We start from the raw sequence: 18834 nt of genomic DNA, 5'->3' as shown, positions 1-18834 counted from the left end.
AAATTGAAGGCATACTGAACCAGGATGGCTACCACAGCATCTTGCAGCGGCATGCTATTCCATCCGGTTTGCGTTTAGTTGGACCATCATTTATTTTTCAACAGAACAAGCTGTGTAAGGGCTATTTGACTAAGAAGGAGAGTGATGGGGTGCCACGCTAGATGACCTGGCCTCCACAGTCACCAGACCTGAACCCAATCGAGATGGTTTAGGGTGAGCTGGACCGCAGAGTGAAGACCAAAGGGCCAACAAGTGCTAAGCATCTCTGGGAACTCTTTCAAGACTGTTGGAAGACTACCTTTTGAAGCTCATCAAGAGAATGCCAAGAGTGTGCAAAGTAAAAATCAAAGCAAAAGGTGGCTAATTTGAAGAACCTAGAATATAAGACATACTTTCAGTTGTCTCACACTTTTTTGTTAAGTATTTAATTCCACAAGTGTTAATTCATAGTTGTGATGCCTTCAATGTGAATCTACAATTTTCAGAGTCATGAAAATAAAGAAAACTATTTGAATGAGGTGTGTCCAAACGTTTGGTCTGTACTGTATATGTATAAGATATATATATATATATATATATATATATATATATATATATATATATATATATATATATATATATATATATATATATGATACCTAGATAGATATACTACAGTTCAAAAGTTTAGGGTCACTTTGATATTTCTTTACTTTTGAAAGGAAAGCACATTTCTTTTTCAATTAAACCAACACTAAATTAAACAGAAATACACTCTATACATTGTCAATGTGGTAAATGGCTATTCTAGCTTCAAACGTTTGGTTTTTAATGCAATATCTACACAGGTGTATAGAGGCCCATTTCCAACAACCACCACTCCAGTGTTCTAATGGTACATTGTGTTTGTTAACTGTGTTAGAAGGCTAATGGATGTTCAGAAATCCCTTGAAAACCATTGTGCAAATATGTTAGCACAGCTGAAAACAGTTTTGCTTATTAGAGAAGCTATAAAACTGACCTTCCTTTGAGCTAGTTGAAAATCTGGAGCATTACATCCTTTGGTTCGATTAAACTCTCAAAATGGCCAGAAAAAGAGAACTGTCATGTGAAACTCGACAGTCTATTCTTGTTCTCAGAAGTGAAGGATATTCCATGGGGGAAATTGATAAGAAACTGAAGATTTCCTACTACTCCCATTAGAGGAGAGCACAAACAGGCTTTAGACAGAGTAGAAAGAGAAGTGGGAGGCCCCGCTGCACAACTGAGCAACAAGACAAATACATTAGAGTCTCTAGTTTGAGAAATCGATGTCTCAAAGGTCCTCAACTGGCAGCTTCTTTAAATAGTACCCGCAAAACGCCAGTGTCAACGTCTACAGTGAAGAGGCGACTCTGCGATGCTAGCCTTCACGGCAGAGAGGCAAAGAAAAAGCCATATCTGAGACTGGCTAATAAAAGGAAAAGATTAATATGGGTAAAAGAACACAGACATTGGAAATAGAAAAATTGAAAAATAGTGTTATGGACAGATGAATCAAAGTTTGAGGTGTTTGGATCATACAGAAGAACATTTGTGAGATGCAGAACTACTGAAAAGATGCTGGAAGAGTGCCTGATGCCATCTGTCAAGCATGGTGAAGGTAATGTGATGGTCTGGGGTTACTTTGGTGCTGATAAAGTGGGAGATTTGTACAAGGTAAAAGGAATTTTGAATAAGGAAGGCTATCACTCCATTTCGCAATGCCATGCCATATCCTGTGGACAGCGCTTGATTGGAGCCAATTTCATCCTACAACAGGACAATGACCCAAAGCACACCTCCAAATTATGCATGAACTATTTAGGGAAGAAGCAGGCAGCTGGTATTCTATCTGTAATGGAGTGGCCAGCCCAGTCACCAGATCTCAACCCTATTGAGCTGTTGTGGGAGCAGCTTGACTGTATGGTACGCAAAAAGTGCCCATCAAGCCAATCCAACTTGTGGGAGGGGGAAAGCAAATATCTCTAGATTACCTCCGCAAATTAGCACCTAGAATACCAAAGGTCTGCAAAGCTGTAATTGCTGCAAAGAGAGCATTCTGTGACAAAAACAAAAGTTTGAAGGAGAAAATTATTATTTCAAGTAAAAATCATTATTTCTAACCTAGTCAATATCTGGACTATATTTTCTATTCATTCTATATGCAACTCATTTGATAAATAAAAGTATGATTTTTTTTATGGAAAAGACAAAATTGTCTGGGTAACCCCAAACGTTTGAACTGTAATGTGTGTATATATATATATATATACACACATTACAGTTCAAACGTTTGGGGTTACCCAGACAATTTTGTCTTTTCCATAAAAAAAATCATACTTTTATTTATCAAATGAGTTGCATATAGAATGAATAGAAAATATAGTCCAGATATTGACTAGGTTAGAAATAATGATTTTTACTTGAAATAATAATTTTCTCCTTCAAACTTTTGCTTTTGTCACAGAATGCTCTCTTTGCAGCAATTACAGCTTTGCAGACCTTTGGTATATATATATATATATATATATATATATATATATATATTGCATACACACACAGTACAGACCAAAAGTTTGGACACACCTCATACAAAGACTTTTCTTTATTTTCAGGACTCTGAAAATTGTATATTCACATTGAAGGCATCAAAACTATGAATTAACACATGTGGAATGAAATACTTAAAAAAAAGTGTGAAACAACTGAAAATATGTCTTATATCATAGGTTCTTCAAAGTAGCTACCTTTTGATTTCATTACTACTTTGCACACTCTTGGCATTCTCTTGATGAGCTTCAAGAGGTAGTCACCGGAAATGGTCTTCCAACAGTCTTGAAGGAGTTACCAGAGATGCTTAGCACTTGTTGGCCTTTTTGCCTTCACTCTGCAGTCTAGCTCACCCCAAACCATCTCGATTGGGTTCAGGTCTGGTGACTGTGGAGACCGGGTCATCTGGCGTAGCACCGCATCACTCTCCTTCTTAGTCAAATAGCCCTTACACAGCCTGGAGGTGTGTTTGTGGTCATTGTCCTGTTAAAAAATAAATGATGGTCTAACTAAACGCAAACCGGATGGAATTGCATGCCACTGCAAGATGCTGTGGTAGGCATGCTGGTTCAGTATGCCTTCAATTTTGAATAAATCCCCAACAGTGTCACCAGCAAAGCACCCCCACACCATCACACCTCCTCCTCCATGCTTCACGGTGGGAACCAGGCATGTAGAGTCCATCCGTTCACCTTTTCTACAAAGACACGGTGGTTGGATCCAAAGATCTCAAATTTGGACTTCTCAGACCAAAGCAAAGATTTCCACTGGTCTAATGTCCATTCCTTGTGTTCTTTATCCCAAACAAGTCTCTTCTGCTTGTTGCCTGTCCTTAGCAGTGGTTTCATAGCAGCTATTTTACCATGAAGGCCTGCTGCACAAAGTCTCCTCTTAACAGTTGTTCTAGAGATGAAAAGGTGTGTCCAAACCTTGTCTGTACTGTACCTATAATTGTTATTAATGAAAGTAAAAATCATTGTATTCCCCAATCAGTGTTGATTCGGTCCCCATTATGATCCCATGACCTGCATTGTGACTATCCTAATCACTTGGCATCTTCAGTGTAAACTGGAAGTCACTATTCAATTTATTTCTCATGGTTTGAATCTTATAATCTGCATTTAAAAACATGTAAAAACATGACTTTGTTCCCCACAGAAGATGATGCGTGATCTGGATAGTCACAGTGCGGGTCATACGATGCAGATGAAATTACTTTTATTGTAGAACCTTAAATCTGTTATAAGCGTAGCTCCATCCTTACCAGTCTTATGCTCCTTGCACACAAAACGATGCCAACTATTGCCAATCCCGAGCTGATGTTCTGCAAAAATAAATTTGTCAAGGATCAAAGTAATGAATATCACATATACAGCAGGTGAAATAAGTATTGAACATGTCACCTATTTTCTAAGTTAATATATTTCTAAAGGTCCTATTGACATGAATTTCTCACCATATGTTTGTAGCAGGACATCTAATCCAAACAGGCAAATAAATCAAACCATAGATGTCCATAAATTAAGTTCTGTGTAATAACGAGAAATGAAACAGGGAAAAGGTATTGAACATGCTTACTGAAATTGATTTAATACTTCATACAAAAGCTTTTGTTGGAGATGACAGCTTCAAGAGAAAGTAGTCTCGGACTCCTTCTATGAACTTTGAGCTTTAGTTCCCTCCATAAGTTTTCGATTGGATTTAGGTCAAGTAATTGGCTGGGCCATTCTAGAAGCTATATTTTCTCTCTCTGAAACCAATTGAGAATTTCCTTGGATGTGTGTTTGGGATCATTGTCTTGCAAAAATGCCGACCCTCGTTTAATCTCCATTATCCTGGTAGATGGCACAGATTTTTATCAAGAATGTCTCAGTGCATTTGTCCATTTATCCTTCCTGCAATTATCTGAAGTTTGCCAGTGTCATTTGCTGAAAAACAGCCCCCCACCATGATGTTCCCACTTCCAAATATCACTGTTGGTATGGTGTTTTTGAATGCCTTTTCGCCTCCAAACATGGTACGTATTATGTGATCCAAAGAGTTCAATTTTGGTCTCATCTGACCAGACTGTACTCTTCCAGCATTTCACAGGTTGTCTAAACGTTGAACAAACTTTAATGCACTTGAACATGCTTTTGTTCAGCAATAGAGTTTTGTAGAGTTAGCGTGTCAAAAGGGGAAAAAATCGAGACTACAATGCCTTAAGGGCGCTTTACACGCTGCAATAACGTTACTGATATCGCTAGCGTGGGTACCCACCCCTATCGGTTGTGTGACACGGGCAAATCGCTTCCTGTGGCGCACAACATCGCTCAGAACAGTCACACATACCTGCCTAGCGACGTCGCTGTGACCGACGAACCGCCTCCTTTCTAAGGGGTCGGTTCGTTCGGCGTCACAGCGACGTCACTAAGCAACCACTTAAGAGAAGTGGAGGGGTGGAGATGAGCGACCATAACATCCCGCCCACCTACTTCCTTCCTCATTGCGGGCGGGACGCAGGTAAGGAGAGGTTCCTCGTTCCTGCGGTGTCACACATAGCGATGTGTGCTGCCGCAGGAACGACGAACTACATCGTTACTGCAGCAGCAACGATAATCGAGATTAGGGGGGATGTCACCAATTAGCGATTTTGAACATTTTTGCGACAATTCAAAATCGCTAATAGGTGTCACATGCAATGACATCACTAACGCGGCCGGATGTGCGTCACAAATTCCGTGACCCCACTGAGATCGCTCTAGCAATGTCGTAGCGTGTAAAGCGGCCTTTATACTTATTTCCTCCTTCCTACAATAAGAATCTATTTCAAAGGGTATAATTTCTCTGTTATTACTTTACCACTGCTCCAAATACTCCATTTGGTGTATTCCACAAACACACAGACTCAAGACACTTTGCTATTATAATAAAATCCAACACGTTTATTTGCCAACAAGACCATGCTAAATACACAATAAAATACATTGGAGTCTTGGATTACGAGCATAATTGGTTCAAGGAGTGTGCTTGAAAACCAAGTTACTCGTATAGCAAAGCAGATTTTCCCATAGGAAATAAGTGAAACTCATACAATTCATTCCACAGCCCACACCCACACACACACACACACACTAGCAATGTCCCACCCTGGTCCGATATTGCGCCATCCTTCACATATACACAAAAAACAAAAACATTAGTCTCACCTGTCCATCGTTCCCTCGGCAATCTCCCTCCTGCTTTTTGCAGTCCAGAGGCTTGAGGAACCGGTAACGATTGCGGCCGTGCATGACCTGCCGCTGTCAGTGCTTCAGCAGCTGACGTCATGCGCTGCTTGCCTCCGATTGGCAAGCGCGCTGCATTTGGGAATACAGTAGCTGTGCAGTGCACAGCGCCGGCATAACGTTAAGCTGAAATAAAGCAAAAACAGCAGCAATAGCCACTTTATCGGCTGCAATCGTTACCGGATCTACAGTACGTGCCTGCAGGTGAGGAAAAGCAGCCAGAGCGGGTCAGAGCGTGGTGAAGGCATGAAACCGGAAGTGTGTGTGGGGAGTATTTGCTCGTCTTGCAATGCATTGCTTGTAAACCAAGTTACAAATTTGTGAAAAACTTTGCTTGCCCGTAAAGTGGTTTACTCGTAATCCGAGGTTCCACTGTATTAGCACGTAAATACATATATAAATTAATATGAAACGCACATACCGTATTTTTCGGACCATAAGACGCCCTTTTTTTCCCCCAAATGTTGGGGGAAAGTTGGGGGGGCGTCTAATGGTCTGAATGTAGGGCATGGCTGCAGGGAATGAGGGTGCTGCGGTGGAGCGGGTCATCGGGGGAACGAGCAGATAGCAGCAGCGCCTGCCGTGACCACGTGGGCCCGCTCATTATATATGTACACCCATCCTCCTGCGGGAGGTGGGCGGGATGATGGGTGGGAACGCGTGCATAATTAACAGCCGGCCGTGATCACCCCTGGCAACTACAGCCTGGAGTGATCATGCTCGGCTGTATTCACTGCTCCCCGCGCATCATCATCAGCGCGGGGTGCAGTGAATCAATGTACTCACCGTTCCCCTGCAGCACCGCGATGTCCTACAGTCTGCCGGCCGCGCTGTGTGGACTGGAGACTAGTGGGGCTCACAGCGATGACGTCATCGCTGTGCGCACGTATCTTCACAGCCGTGCCGGCAGACTGGAGGACAATACATCGCAGTGCTGCACGGAACGTGGCCGGCTCAACACAGCGCTGCCGGTACAGACAGGAGGAGGAGCGACGCTGCGTGGAACGAGGAAAGGTGAGTGTAAACGTTTATTTTTTTGTGTGTGCCGCAGGATGGGGGTAGATGAGCAGGATGATGGGGGTATATGAACAGGATGATGGCATATAGCAGGATGATGGGGGTATATGAGCAGGATGGGGCCATATACCAGGATGATGGGAGTATATGAACAGGATGATGGCATATAGCAGGATGATGGGGGTATATGAGCAGGATGATGGGGGTATATGGGCAGGATGATGGGGGTATATTACCAGGATGATGGCATATAGCAGGATGATGGGGGTATATGAGCAGGATGGGGCCATATACCAGGATGATGGGAGTATATGAACAGGATGATGGCATATAGCAGGATGATGGGGGTATATGAGCAGGATGATGGGGGTATATGGGCAGGATGATGGGGGTATATGAACAGGATGATGGCATATAGCAGGATGATGGGGGTATGAGTAGGATGATGGGGGTATATGAGTAGGATGATGGGGGTATATGAACAGGATGATGGGGGTATATGAACAGGATGGGGCCATATACCAGGATGATGGGGGTATATGAACAGGATGATGGCACATAGCAGGATGATGGGGTATATGAGCAGGATAGGGCCATATACCAGGATGATGGGAGTATATGAACAGGATGATGGCATACAGCAGGATGATGGGGGTATATGAGCAGGATGATGGGGGTATATGGGCAGGATGATGGGGGTATATGGGCAGGATGATGGCATATACAGTGCCTACAAGTAGTATTCAACCCCCTGCAGATTTAGCAGGTTTACACATTCGGAATTAACTTGGCATTGTGACATTTGGACTGTAGATCAGCCTGGAAGTGTGAAATGCACTGCAGCAAAAAAGAATGTTATTTATTTTTTTTTATTTTTTTTTTTAAATTGTGAAAAGTTTATTCAGAGGGTCATTTATTATTCAACCCTTCAAACCACAAGAATTCTGTTTGGTTCCAATAAAGTATTAAGAGGTATTTCAGGCACAAAGAACAATGAGCTTCACATGTTTGGATTAATTATCTCTTTTTCCAGCCTTTTCTGACTAATTAAGACCCTCCCCAAACTTATGAACAGCACTCATACTTGGTCAACATGGGAAAGACAAAGGAGCATTCCAAGGCCATCAGAGACAAGATCGTGGAAGGTCACAAGGCTGGCAAGAGGTACAAAACCCTTTCCAAGGAGTTGGGCCTACCTGTCTCCACTGTTGGGAGCATCATCCGGAAGTGGAAGGCTTATGGAACTACTGTTAGCCTTCCACGGCCTGGACAGCCTTTGAAAGTTTCCACCCATGCCGAGGCCAGGCTTGTCCAAAGAGTCAAGGCTAACCCAAGGACAACAAGGAAGGAGCTCCGGGAAGATCTCATGGCAGTGGGGACATTGGTTTCAGTCAATACCATAAGTAACGTACTCCACCGCAATGGTCTCCGTTCCAGACGAGCCCGTAAGGTACCTTTACTCTCAAAGCGTCATGTCAAGGCTCGTCTACAGTTTGCTCATGATCACTTGGAGGACTCTGAGACAGACTGGTTCAAGGTTCTCTGGTCTGATGAGACCAAGATCGAGATCTTTGGTGCCAACCACACACGTGACGTTAGGAGACTGGATGGCACTGCATACGACCCCAAGAATACCATCCCTACAGTCAAGCATGGTGGTGGCAGCATCATGCTGTGGGGCTGTTTCTCAGCCAAGGGGCCTGGCCATCTGGTCCGCATCCATGGGAAGATGGATAGCACGGCCTACCTGGAGATTTTGGCCAAGAACCTGTGCTCCTCCATCAAGGATCTTAAGATGGGTCGTCATTTCATCTTCCAACAAGACAACGACCCAAAGCACACAGCCAAGAAAACCAAGGCCTGGTTCAAGAGGGAAAAAAATCAAGGTGTTGCAGTGGCCTAGTCAGTCTCCTGACCTTAACCCAATTGAAAACTTGTGGAAGGAGCTCAAGATTAAAGTCCACATGAGACACCCAAAGAACCTAGATAACTTGGAGAAGATCTGCCTGGAGGAGTGGGCCAAGATAACTCCAGAGACCTGTGCCGGCCTGATCAGGTCTTATAAAAGACGATTATTAGCTGTAATTGCAAACAAGGGTTATTCCACAAAATATTAAACCTAGGGGTTGAATAATAATTGACACACACTTTTATGTTGAAAATTTATTAAAATTTAACTGAGCAACATAACTTGTTGGTTTGTAAGATTTATGCATCTGTTAATAAATCCTGCTCTTGTTTGAAGTTTGCAGGCTCTAACTTATTTGCATCTTATCAAACCTGCTAAATCTGCAGGGGGTTGAATACTACTTGTAGGCACTGTAGCAGGATGATGGGGATATATGAGCAGGATGGGGCCATATACCAGGATGATGGGAGTATGAGCAGGATGATGGGGCCATATACCAGGATGATGGGAGTATATGAACAGGATGATGGCATATAGCGGGATGATGGGGGTATACGAGTAGGATGATGGGGGTATATGAGCAGGATGATGGGGGTATATGAGCAGGATGATGGCGCATATGAGCAGGATGGGAGCACATACCAGGATGCAGTATATAGCAAGATGGGGCTATACCAGGATGAGGGACATAAATATATACACAAGGCAGGAGGATCATTACCAGGATGGGGTACCTTAGTAGAGAATTTGGGGATATTACCCCCATAACAGTGTCAGCAGCAGATCCTCGCCCCATAACAGTGTGTCATGACCACATTTTTTGCTTAAAATTTTATTTTCCTATTTTCCTTCTCTAAAACCAGGGTGCGTCTTATGGTCTGGTGCGCCTTATAGTCCGAAAAATACGGTACTAAATTATACACATTTACAATACAGGAAAACACTAAACAATACCTTCACTAATACAACATTAAACCGCCAAATATCTAATAATATACCACCCACATTGGCCAAAACACTCACACCATTACAGACCACCCAACGCTAACACTATCAATATATGGGTTGATACTCAGCCATGTTTCATGTTGGTCCCACTGCAAAGAGGCAAGACAAAGCTCACAGGACGTGTGTCACCTTAAATAGGGGCTTGTGACTAAGTTTCATTTCAACTTATCATTGACTGAAAACTGTGATGTCACGGGGGGGGGTGCATTGCTAGGTGTAGGATAAGACTCCTCCCATCCTGGCTATGAAAAAATGTAAATCCAAACACATGATATCTTTGTCAACCTTCAGCACAAGATATATGTGTGTATACAGTGTGTCCACCCATATCCTGTCCACCGCCATTAACTTGAGAATGGCGGCAGCTATAGGCATAGAAGTGGTGTCTAGGTATAGTAAAGTAGCCATGCGTTACGCAATGGAACCACCTATAGCGCCACCTGGTGGAAAACAACGGAGTTAGCATTTTTATCTCGAAAACGGAACGAGTTTGAGAAAAAAAAGTGAATTAACAAAATTGTAGGGTATCATCAATTCAATACGAATCGACACCTTGCATACAGAAATGCTATGATATGAAACCCATGACCCCCCCCCCCAAAAAAAAACATTGAATGCTGGTCACGCGTATGGCGCTCATTTAACTTTGATTCTCAAAGTGGCCACCGTCAGCTGCAATGCACATCTGGACTCTGGACAGCATACTGTATCTTGCTGCACATTGTGCAATATGGTAGGTGACACGTTTGCACAAGCATCTGTGATACGTCGTCGTAGGTCCTGCAATGTTGGTGGAGGGGTCGCATACACCTGCTGTTTGATGTGACCTCACAGAAAGAAGTCCAATGGGATCAGGTCAGGTGAGCTAGAAGGCCACTCCACGCAGCCACCATACCCAATGACTTGTAGGAAGCTCCTCCATGAGGTATCACTTCACGTCCGCAGCCTTGTGAGTTTTACACGTTCTAATCATAGCATTTCTGTATGCAAGGTGTTGATTCGTATTGAATTGATGATGCCCTACAATTTTTTAATTCACTTTTTTTCTTTATCTTGTTCCGTTTTCGAAATAAAAATGCTAACTCTGTTGTTTTCTAATAGGTGGCGCTATAGGTGGTTTCATTGCATAGCGCATGGCTACTTTTCTATAACTAGACACCACTTCTATGCCTATAGTGGACAGGATATGGGTGGACACACTGTAATTTTATATATATATATATATATATATATACACATACACACACGCACGCACACACACACACATAACTACATACATATGGCCAATACTTCCCTTTTACAGCACCCAACCAGGCCATGGTGGTTGAGCGCATAACTTATTGTTTTCTTTGGAACAACTGTACCTGCTGATTTCAGGTCTTTTTGTAGCTCCACAAGTGGTCCTTGGCTCTTGTAAAACTCTGCTGATCACACAGGTCCTCAAAATTTCCAAATTGTTGGAAAAGAGGTGATTTTTATATGCTTTCAATTGCTGAACTGAGTAGAAATATTCAAAAAATTCCATTATGTACAAGTTTTTTCACAAACATGGATTCCATATTCTTTTTCTTGCACCATACTTTGACCGCTTTGCAGCATGACCTTTGTTGGATGATTTTGGTGTCTTTAGATTGGTTAGAAATTAATGGAGGCTGTGCTGTGATTGGCTGCTATGGGCAGAGAAGATTTTCTTTATCCAACTTCCAAAGACTGTGGTTTTGTCCATAGAATTCAAGTATAGCACAGCTTTCATTTTTTCTCAGCAGTAGAACTGAAAGCTGCACTGTGATTGGTCGCTATGAGGAGGAAAACGCAGATTTTCTCTAGACAGAGTTCATGAGAGTGTGGTGGTGTGCTTACCACTACTCCTTTCAGTATTTAATGGTTGTGGTGTATTAAGCTTCTGTTTCTAACAACGTGATCAAAATGGCTACAAGGGGGGGTTGTCATTAAGCCGACAACATTTTCTACCTCTGAAGCGGTTTTCTAGAGAAGAAACAACAAAAGCAACATTATGGATTTCGTTAGAAAAGGGTATTATGTGTACTTTGCTGTACAACTAGGTGATCAGGACAAGGCGTGGGCTCCACATGTTCTGTTTGCGTAGAAGAACTATGACAGTGGTCTAAAGGGAAGAAAGAGCTCTCTTTTTGGACTGCCTATGATCTGGAGGAAATCGCAAAATCATAGTGATCACTACTTTTCTAAATGCAATATGGAGGGATTCAACCTTCAAATTAAGAAGGAAATTACATACTTGGACCTCTGGTATCTTTTTCTTTCTGGATATTCAGAACCTCATGAAGGATGACGTGTTTGAAACAAAAATGAAAGTTGTTGAGAAAAAAGCTTGGGATTCTATTAAAGAAGTTGTGAAGAAATTTCCAAGTAACAACAAAAATCTAAAATTTAAATCCATCATGGAGAACATGCTGAAATGTTTCACAGCCTTGGGTTGTCTGACGAATTTGAAGTTACATTTTTTACATTTTAATTTAGACTACTTCTCTGAAATCCTTGGTGCTGTTAGCAAAGAGCAAGGAGAAAGATTTCATAAAGATTCGAGATGAGCGAACCTTTGAAAGTTTGGTTCGGATGGCACAGTCGAACCTTAGGTTTGTTTTGTTACCCTGACTTGACCTGAATCTCAAAGTAATTGGGCAGTTCGTGTCTCCACCCACATGCATCCAGGCAGCCATTAGCAGAACACTTCTGGGGGAGGGTGAACGGAGTTTTTCATATTTTTTTTTGTGTGTGTGTGATGCCCCTGGACTATCAGGTCGTCACAGGGTACTGCACGCTCCTTCTCTTTAGTACATTATTCAAATCCCTCATGGTTCTGGGTCCCCATCTTACCAAGCTGCCTCCAACAGCAAATCAAATCCTAGATACACCCTGGCCACCAGTTGGAGGCTTGAGCGGAATAAGATCGGAATGGGATCACCCACCTAGGGGTCAGGAAGGGGAGGTGAGGAGTGAAGAGTAGTGAAGTGGAGTAGTAAAGTGGAGGAGGTGAAGTGAGGTAGCCCTCGAGCTGAGAGAAGCTCAGAGGAGGCTGGGAGTAGTGGCTCCCAGGAGCAGCTGACTAGGTTGCAGATGGTGGTCTGGACCTAGAGGAGTCGGACCCCCGGTCACAGGGGATTGAGCTAGGAGCCTGGACCTGTCAAAGAGGATGGTCATCAGCCTAGTCCTATCACCGGTCCGGGACCGAAGGCACGGCGGGGTACACGGCCCCTAGGTCGGGGAGTAGCTTCAGGCAACCCGGCAATTAACCTGTGGAGAACGGAGCTTTATGGACTGTTACCTCTAGCTCCAGAATCGGGGCACTAGTGCAACGAGGGGGATAGGGCCCTCCATACAAGCAGCCCACTAAGATCCCAAGCGTGAGCAATGAGAGAAGGCTCCCACACTTAGCCACAGTGGGGAGCGGGGCCCAGCAAGTTCCAGACTACTGGGCCACTACGATGAATTTAAACTTTGTGCCAGGAGGCAGGTCACGGATCACCAGCAACACTGCAGGGGACGGGACCCGGACGAGCTCTCCTTGAGAGGCAGCGGTATCCAGAGACTTGGTTTAACCAGTTGTCAGCGTCTGCTTCATTGCTGAGTGAGTACCCGACTGACCCCTGCACCGTGTCCCCGCATCACCATCCAGAGTCCCGGGCCTATCCCTACCCGTGGAGGGCAACGTCACCTAGCTGCCCCACTCCATCACCCCGGGTACTCCCAATGGCAGTGGCGGTACTCCCAATTACCGCACACCACGGGTCGCATCACGAACTATATCAATTCCCCTGTAAATACCCCCTTCACATTTGAGTTTGGCCCCTAAGCCCCCGTGTCCGGAGATCCTCGAGCCACAAACGGACACTACCCCCGTATCCGAGAGGTTCAATCCACTGCTGGGGCGGCACACCTCAAATTTCTGGCGTCACAAACAGGATATGAACTGGGCCCACTAACCTGGGTGACGTGCGCCTTGAAAAGCGAAGCTACGTGTCCAAAGTCCCGTTCCCGCCATTTTCCGCCATCTTTGGCACCAAAACGCCATCTTCCAGACCAAAAGTGCGCAAAGCCAAAGCCCCGCCCTTCTTCCTGAGAGTTTGCCTGGAACCGGAAGTTCCCAGAGGGCCCCAGCGCAGCAGTGAGTGGCTGGCGAAAACGAAGGGGGTGTGACGGCATGTAACAGCGTAAGGGGAGCAGAGACGCCAGGACTCTGCCATAACGTTCCTGGGTACCGGAGAGGCAAGATGGTGGCTGCACGAGACTGGTCTCCGGAGTGTGCTGCTCCTGGGACTGCGACCTGGATCGAGCAGGAGACAGAAAACAACTCTGCAGGAGCATGCTGACGCAGTTCCTCTTTATTCTGGACCACTGGAGGGAAGAAATGAGGAGCCTGGAAATGGCGGTGCGAGCGCATGAGATTGAAGTCCCACGCGAGGAGAGGGTAAGCAGCTACCCAGCCCCGGTTGATCCGGCCTCTATGGCTGCCGGGTCCGGTCAGCCCCCCTCCGATGCAAGTGCTCCGCCACCGTCACCCTCGCCCTCGGCGGACGCTGAGCTGCCTACCCCAACACCAGCAACAGAACCTCCAGTCCCTATTTGCAAGGAACGAGCTGCAGAGCCTCAGACAATAAAACCCGACCAGGCCACGACAGCGGTCACCCCAACACCGGCCCGACCAGACTCAGCCGCATTACCGGGCCCGTACCCAGGTACGGAGCACGCAGACTGCATCCCCGGCAGCAGGAGTCCAGCTACAACCAGCACCAGTGGTAGAGGTGAAGCCCGACATCAGCGCCCATGAAAAGGAAAGGCATTGGCAGTGGCTGATGCGGTTGCGTACAAAAGTGTTTGCTCGGGGCACAAAAGAAGAATCATCGCTCACCTCCATGGAGTAGAGGAGCTGGAACCTTCAAGCTTATAAAAAGTTTTGTGGAACTTGTCACCCTTGTTGAACCTTCCCGTGTTAATTGAAGAAGACCAGGTTGGGGGTGACAGGAAAGTTTATGCTGCAATTAGACTGTGTCATCCTTGTTGAACCTTTTTCCACCCTTTGTTACAGGAAAAGGACTGTCAGGGCCTTGGACGGTGCGGTGCTGGTAGACGACACCAGGGTGCCTTGGTGGGAGTTGTCACAACAGGGTAACGGCTACCAGGTTACTCAGGACTGCTACCAGAGTCGTCCTTTTTTTAAATCCGGGACTTTAACCTTGTCACGGAACCGATTAGGAATGAGTGGGGTTCAGGTTGTTTGGGTGGCGGTTTAATGGGATCCGGGACGTTGGGACTGGACTGTCGCAGGAAGAGGCTGCAACAGAGTAGGTTGAGCCACTGAAATCAATGCAACCGGTAGCGTTCCATCGTTATTTAATAAAGATTAACTCTAAAGCGGGCTTTACACACTACGATATCATTAATGAATTATCGTTGGCGTCATTAACGAGATCGCAGCGTGTAACACTTAAGAGCGATCTTAAACGATCGCAAAAGAGGGCAAAATCATTTGCCGTGGAGAGGTCGTCCTGAAACAAAAAATCGTTTACAGGATGTTAGCGATATTGTAACTCGTTCCTGCGGCAGCACACATCGCTGTGTGTGACACCGCAGGATCGACGAACATCTCCTTACCTGCCTCCATCGGCAATGCGGAAGGAGGTGGGTGGCATGTTTACGTCCCGCTCATCTCCGCCCCTACGCTTCTATTGGCCGCCTGCCATGTGACGTCACTGTGACGCCGCACGACCCGCCCCCTAGGAAGGAGGCGGTTTGCCGGCCAGAGCGACGTCGCAGGGCAGGTAAGTCCGTGTGATGGGGGTAAGCGAGGTTGTGCGACACGGGCAGCAATATGCCCATGTCGCACAACCGACGAGGGCGGGTACGATCGCTTGCGATCTCGATAGCGAGATCGCAGTGTGTAAACCCCGCTTAAGAGTTAATGCAACGTTTAAGTGATGTGCCTCCCCTGTGAGGGATGTGAACCAGTTAATAAAAATGTCATTTCTCTCTGCTTTTTCCAAGTTACAAAATAAACCTCTGGATGTTCTGCAGCTCGAGGACGAGCTACGTTTAACCAAGGGGGAATGTGACGCCCCTGGACTATCAGGTCGTCACAGGGTACTACACGCTCCTTCTCTTTAGACGCTGCCTACCCGTGGAGGGCAATGTCACCTAGCTAACCCACTCCATCACCCTGGGTACTCCGAACGGCAGCGGCGGTACTGCCAATTACCGCATATCAATTCCCCTGTAAATACCCCCTTTACATTTGAGTGTGGCCCCTAAGCCCCTGGGTCCGGAGACCCTCGAGCCATGAACAGACACTAACCCCGGATCCGAGCGGTTCGATCCGTTGCTGGGGCGGCACATGTGCACACTACATCTGATCACGCTGATTTTACCCCTAGTGCGAGCCATTCAATCACTGCACGCGGCTTGCACAGGGCTGAGCATCACTCATACCCAAGCACAGCGCTGCTCGCTTGAGTGGTTTGCACTCGTAACTCGCTCCAACTTCGAACCTGAACTCTGTTTTTTTTTTTTAGCCTGTGTTCAGAACCGAACCTCGAATTTCAGGCTCGCTCATCTCTAATCAGGATATCAAGATGATGCCATGACAATATCAAGGAAGATGGAACGTGAATATGGTGAAGGACTTCTGCTGGATGCTTACGGAGAAGATCTGTAGGCCTTCTGTAAGAGAAAAGGTGTCAAGAGAAGCTTTGAAGAGAAAAGAAAAAAGGCACAAGTTAGTTTCTAATAAAATTGCAGAATTAATGTTCAATAAATTTATATCTGTAATATTATGTACATTTTTGGCTACAATAAAGATTTTTCTTGTTCATCTCACTTGTATATAATTTCACGCGTGTTGTGTGCAAAATCCATATGTGATGGTTAAAAATAAAAATGTTTATTAAATCTGGGAATAAGAAAACATGAGAGTCAGTCATTGGATTTGAAGCAATTTTCATAAACCCAAATTTTACATATCTATGTAATTCTTTTAACTGCACTGTCTGAAATTTTGCAGGGAGCACCTGGTCGTGGACGGTTCTTTCCGCTTCCGGATTCTGGCCCCAATAGTGCTCACTGGAACCGTAATCTCTTGAGATCGTTCAATGGTTTTACCCATCATGAGATGTTGCTTGTTTGGCTCCTTGATAATGAGACTCATTCGTTGAACCGGCTGATATTATTTTTCACTAAGTGGCAGGATTGCTCTCTAATAACTGATAGATTTCAGCTGGTGTCATCACTTTCCATGCCTTTAGTTTTTCCCTATTTCATTTCTCATTATTTCACATAACTTAATTTATGGACATCAATGGTTTGCTTTCTTTGCCTGTGTGGATTGGATGGGTGGTTAACGACATCTGGTGATAGATACATTCATTTCAATAGCACAATTAGAAATACGTCTACTCAGAAAATTGTTCAATACTTTTTTCACTCGTTGTAAAGGCCGCTTTACACGCTACGACATCGCTAAAGCGATCTCGTTGGGGTCATGGAATTTTACGCACATCCGGCCGCGTTAGCGATGTTGTTGCGTGTGACACCTATGAGCGATTTTGAATCGTCGCAAAAACGTTCAAAATCGCTAATCGGTGACATGCCCCCCTATTCCCAATTATCGTTGCTGCTGCAGGTACGATGTTGTTAGTCGTTCCTGCGGCAGCATACATCGCTATGTGTGACACCGCAGGAACGAGGAACCTCACCTCACCTGCGTCCACCGGCAATGAGAAAGGAAAAAGGTGGGCGGGATGTTACGTCCCGCTCATCTCCGCCCCTCCGCTTTGATTGGGCGGCCACTTAGTGACGTCGCTGTGACGCCGCACGGACCGCCCCCTTAGAAAGGAGGCGGTTCGCCGGTCACAGGGACGTCGCTAGGAAGGTAAATAGTGTGACGGGTCCAGGCGATGTTGTGCGCCACGGGCAGCGATTTGCCCGTGACATACAACCAATGGGGGCGGGTGCCCATGCTAGTGATATCGGTAACGATATCGCAGCGTGTAAAGCGGCCTTAAGTCTATTTATGATACACAAGTCCATTTTTGAAGAGTGTGCACTTTACAGGCCAAATGCCATCAGTTTATATTCCATGTCCGATAACACGCCTATGGAGAAGGTTCTATATAGAGCACTCGGGCATGGTAGGGCTCGCTCATCACCAGCTCTGAGCTAGTCCTTTACTTTGGGGTTGAGGGTTCATCGGGGGCGGGGGCACCAAAATACCTTGTCCCAGCCCTGGTGACCACAGCTGTGTACAGGTGCTGGAGCCATGAGCCGTGACCACAGGGGGGCAGGATTATGGGGGCACTCTGCACCTCTTTATAGGCGTGTGACCCTAATTCTTTGCCAGGAAGCCATTCCCAGCCATTTATTTTCGCCAGCAAAATGTTCCTCAGCACACAGGACCCCATATAGCACCAGGAGGGCCACACACATCACCAGGGATCTCTATACCGATCGTACACCTAGAACACCGCCCAGCACAGTAGTACACAGGACTGTATGCCGAAAATACAAGGATCAGTGACGCTCCCCATACACCTGCACAAGCCACAATGAAGCAGACTCGCTGCCTACCCGGACTAGATACAAATGCGAATCAAGCAGCCGGGAAGCCTTGGAGATCACGTTATCTGCGGGCTCTCCGTCACTGGGCGCCATGTTGACACAGCGAAAACGAAACAAAAAAGAAATCCTCTGCTGCCATACACGTTATGTGCAGCAGGGGGCAGCAGAGTCCGTGAAATGCATCACTGCTAGACTCCGCGTTACATTCCATGTACACCAGGGGGCGGCAGAGTCTTTGAAATCCATGCCCTCTAGACCTCGCATTACAATCCACGTGCACCAGGGGACGGCAGTGTGACCACTCGGCTCCAGGCTGTGCTGTGCAGGATGGTGGCGCAGTGCCATGAGCCCAGTGTGTGCAGTGTTAGTTTGTGCTAGAAAACAATGCATATCTTCTATAAATTCCGATTAGAGAGTCTTGTCAGTCACATTATAGGTCTAGTTGGGCTGCATGCTATGTACTCCAGTTTTGGGGAGAGGGTGTTGGAGTCTGTGTCT

At 45.6% G+C, this 18834-nt stretch overlaps 1 protein-coding gene across 1 annotated transcript in view; it reads right to left on the bottom strand.

Annotated features, from left to right (window-relative positions):
• The window catches only part of C3H3orf33 (chromosome 3 C3orf33 homolog), a 48581-nt gene extending 30147 nt beyond the window's left edge, over positions 1-18434 (bottom strand). Inside the window, exons 1-2 of the mRNA XM_075338578.1 lie at positions 18346-18434; positions 3815-3874 (exon numbers count right to left, since the gene is read on the bottom strand). Coding sequence (XP_075194693.1) covers positions 3815-3874; positions 18346-18429 — 144 coding nt within the window. The 5' untranslated portion in view covers positions 18430-18434. The remainder of the gene's footprint in view (positions 1-3814; positions 3875-18345) is intronic.
• Positions 18435-18834: the final 400 nt, after the last annotated feature.

Source organism: Anomaloglossus baeobatrachus, chromosome 3, assembly GCF_048569485.1.
Source record: "Anomaloglossus baeobatrachus isolate aAnoBae1 chromosome 3, aAnoBae1.hap1, whole genome shotgun sequence".
Classification (NCBI taxonomy): domain Eukaryota; kingdom Metazoa; phylum Chordata; class Amphibia; order Anura; family Aromobatidae; genus Anomaloglossus; species Anomaloglossus baeobatrachus.
Note: the sequence above shows the minus strand (reverse complement) of the source record. Positions and strands in the feature narration are given on the sequence as shown.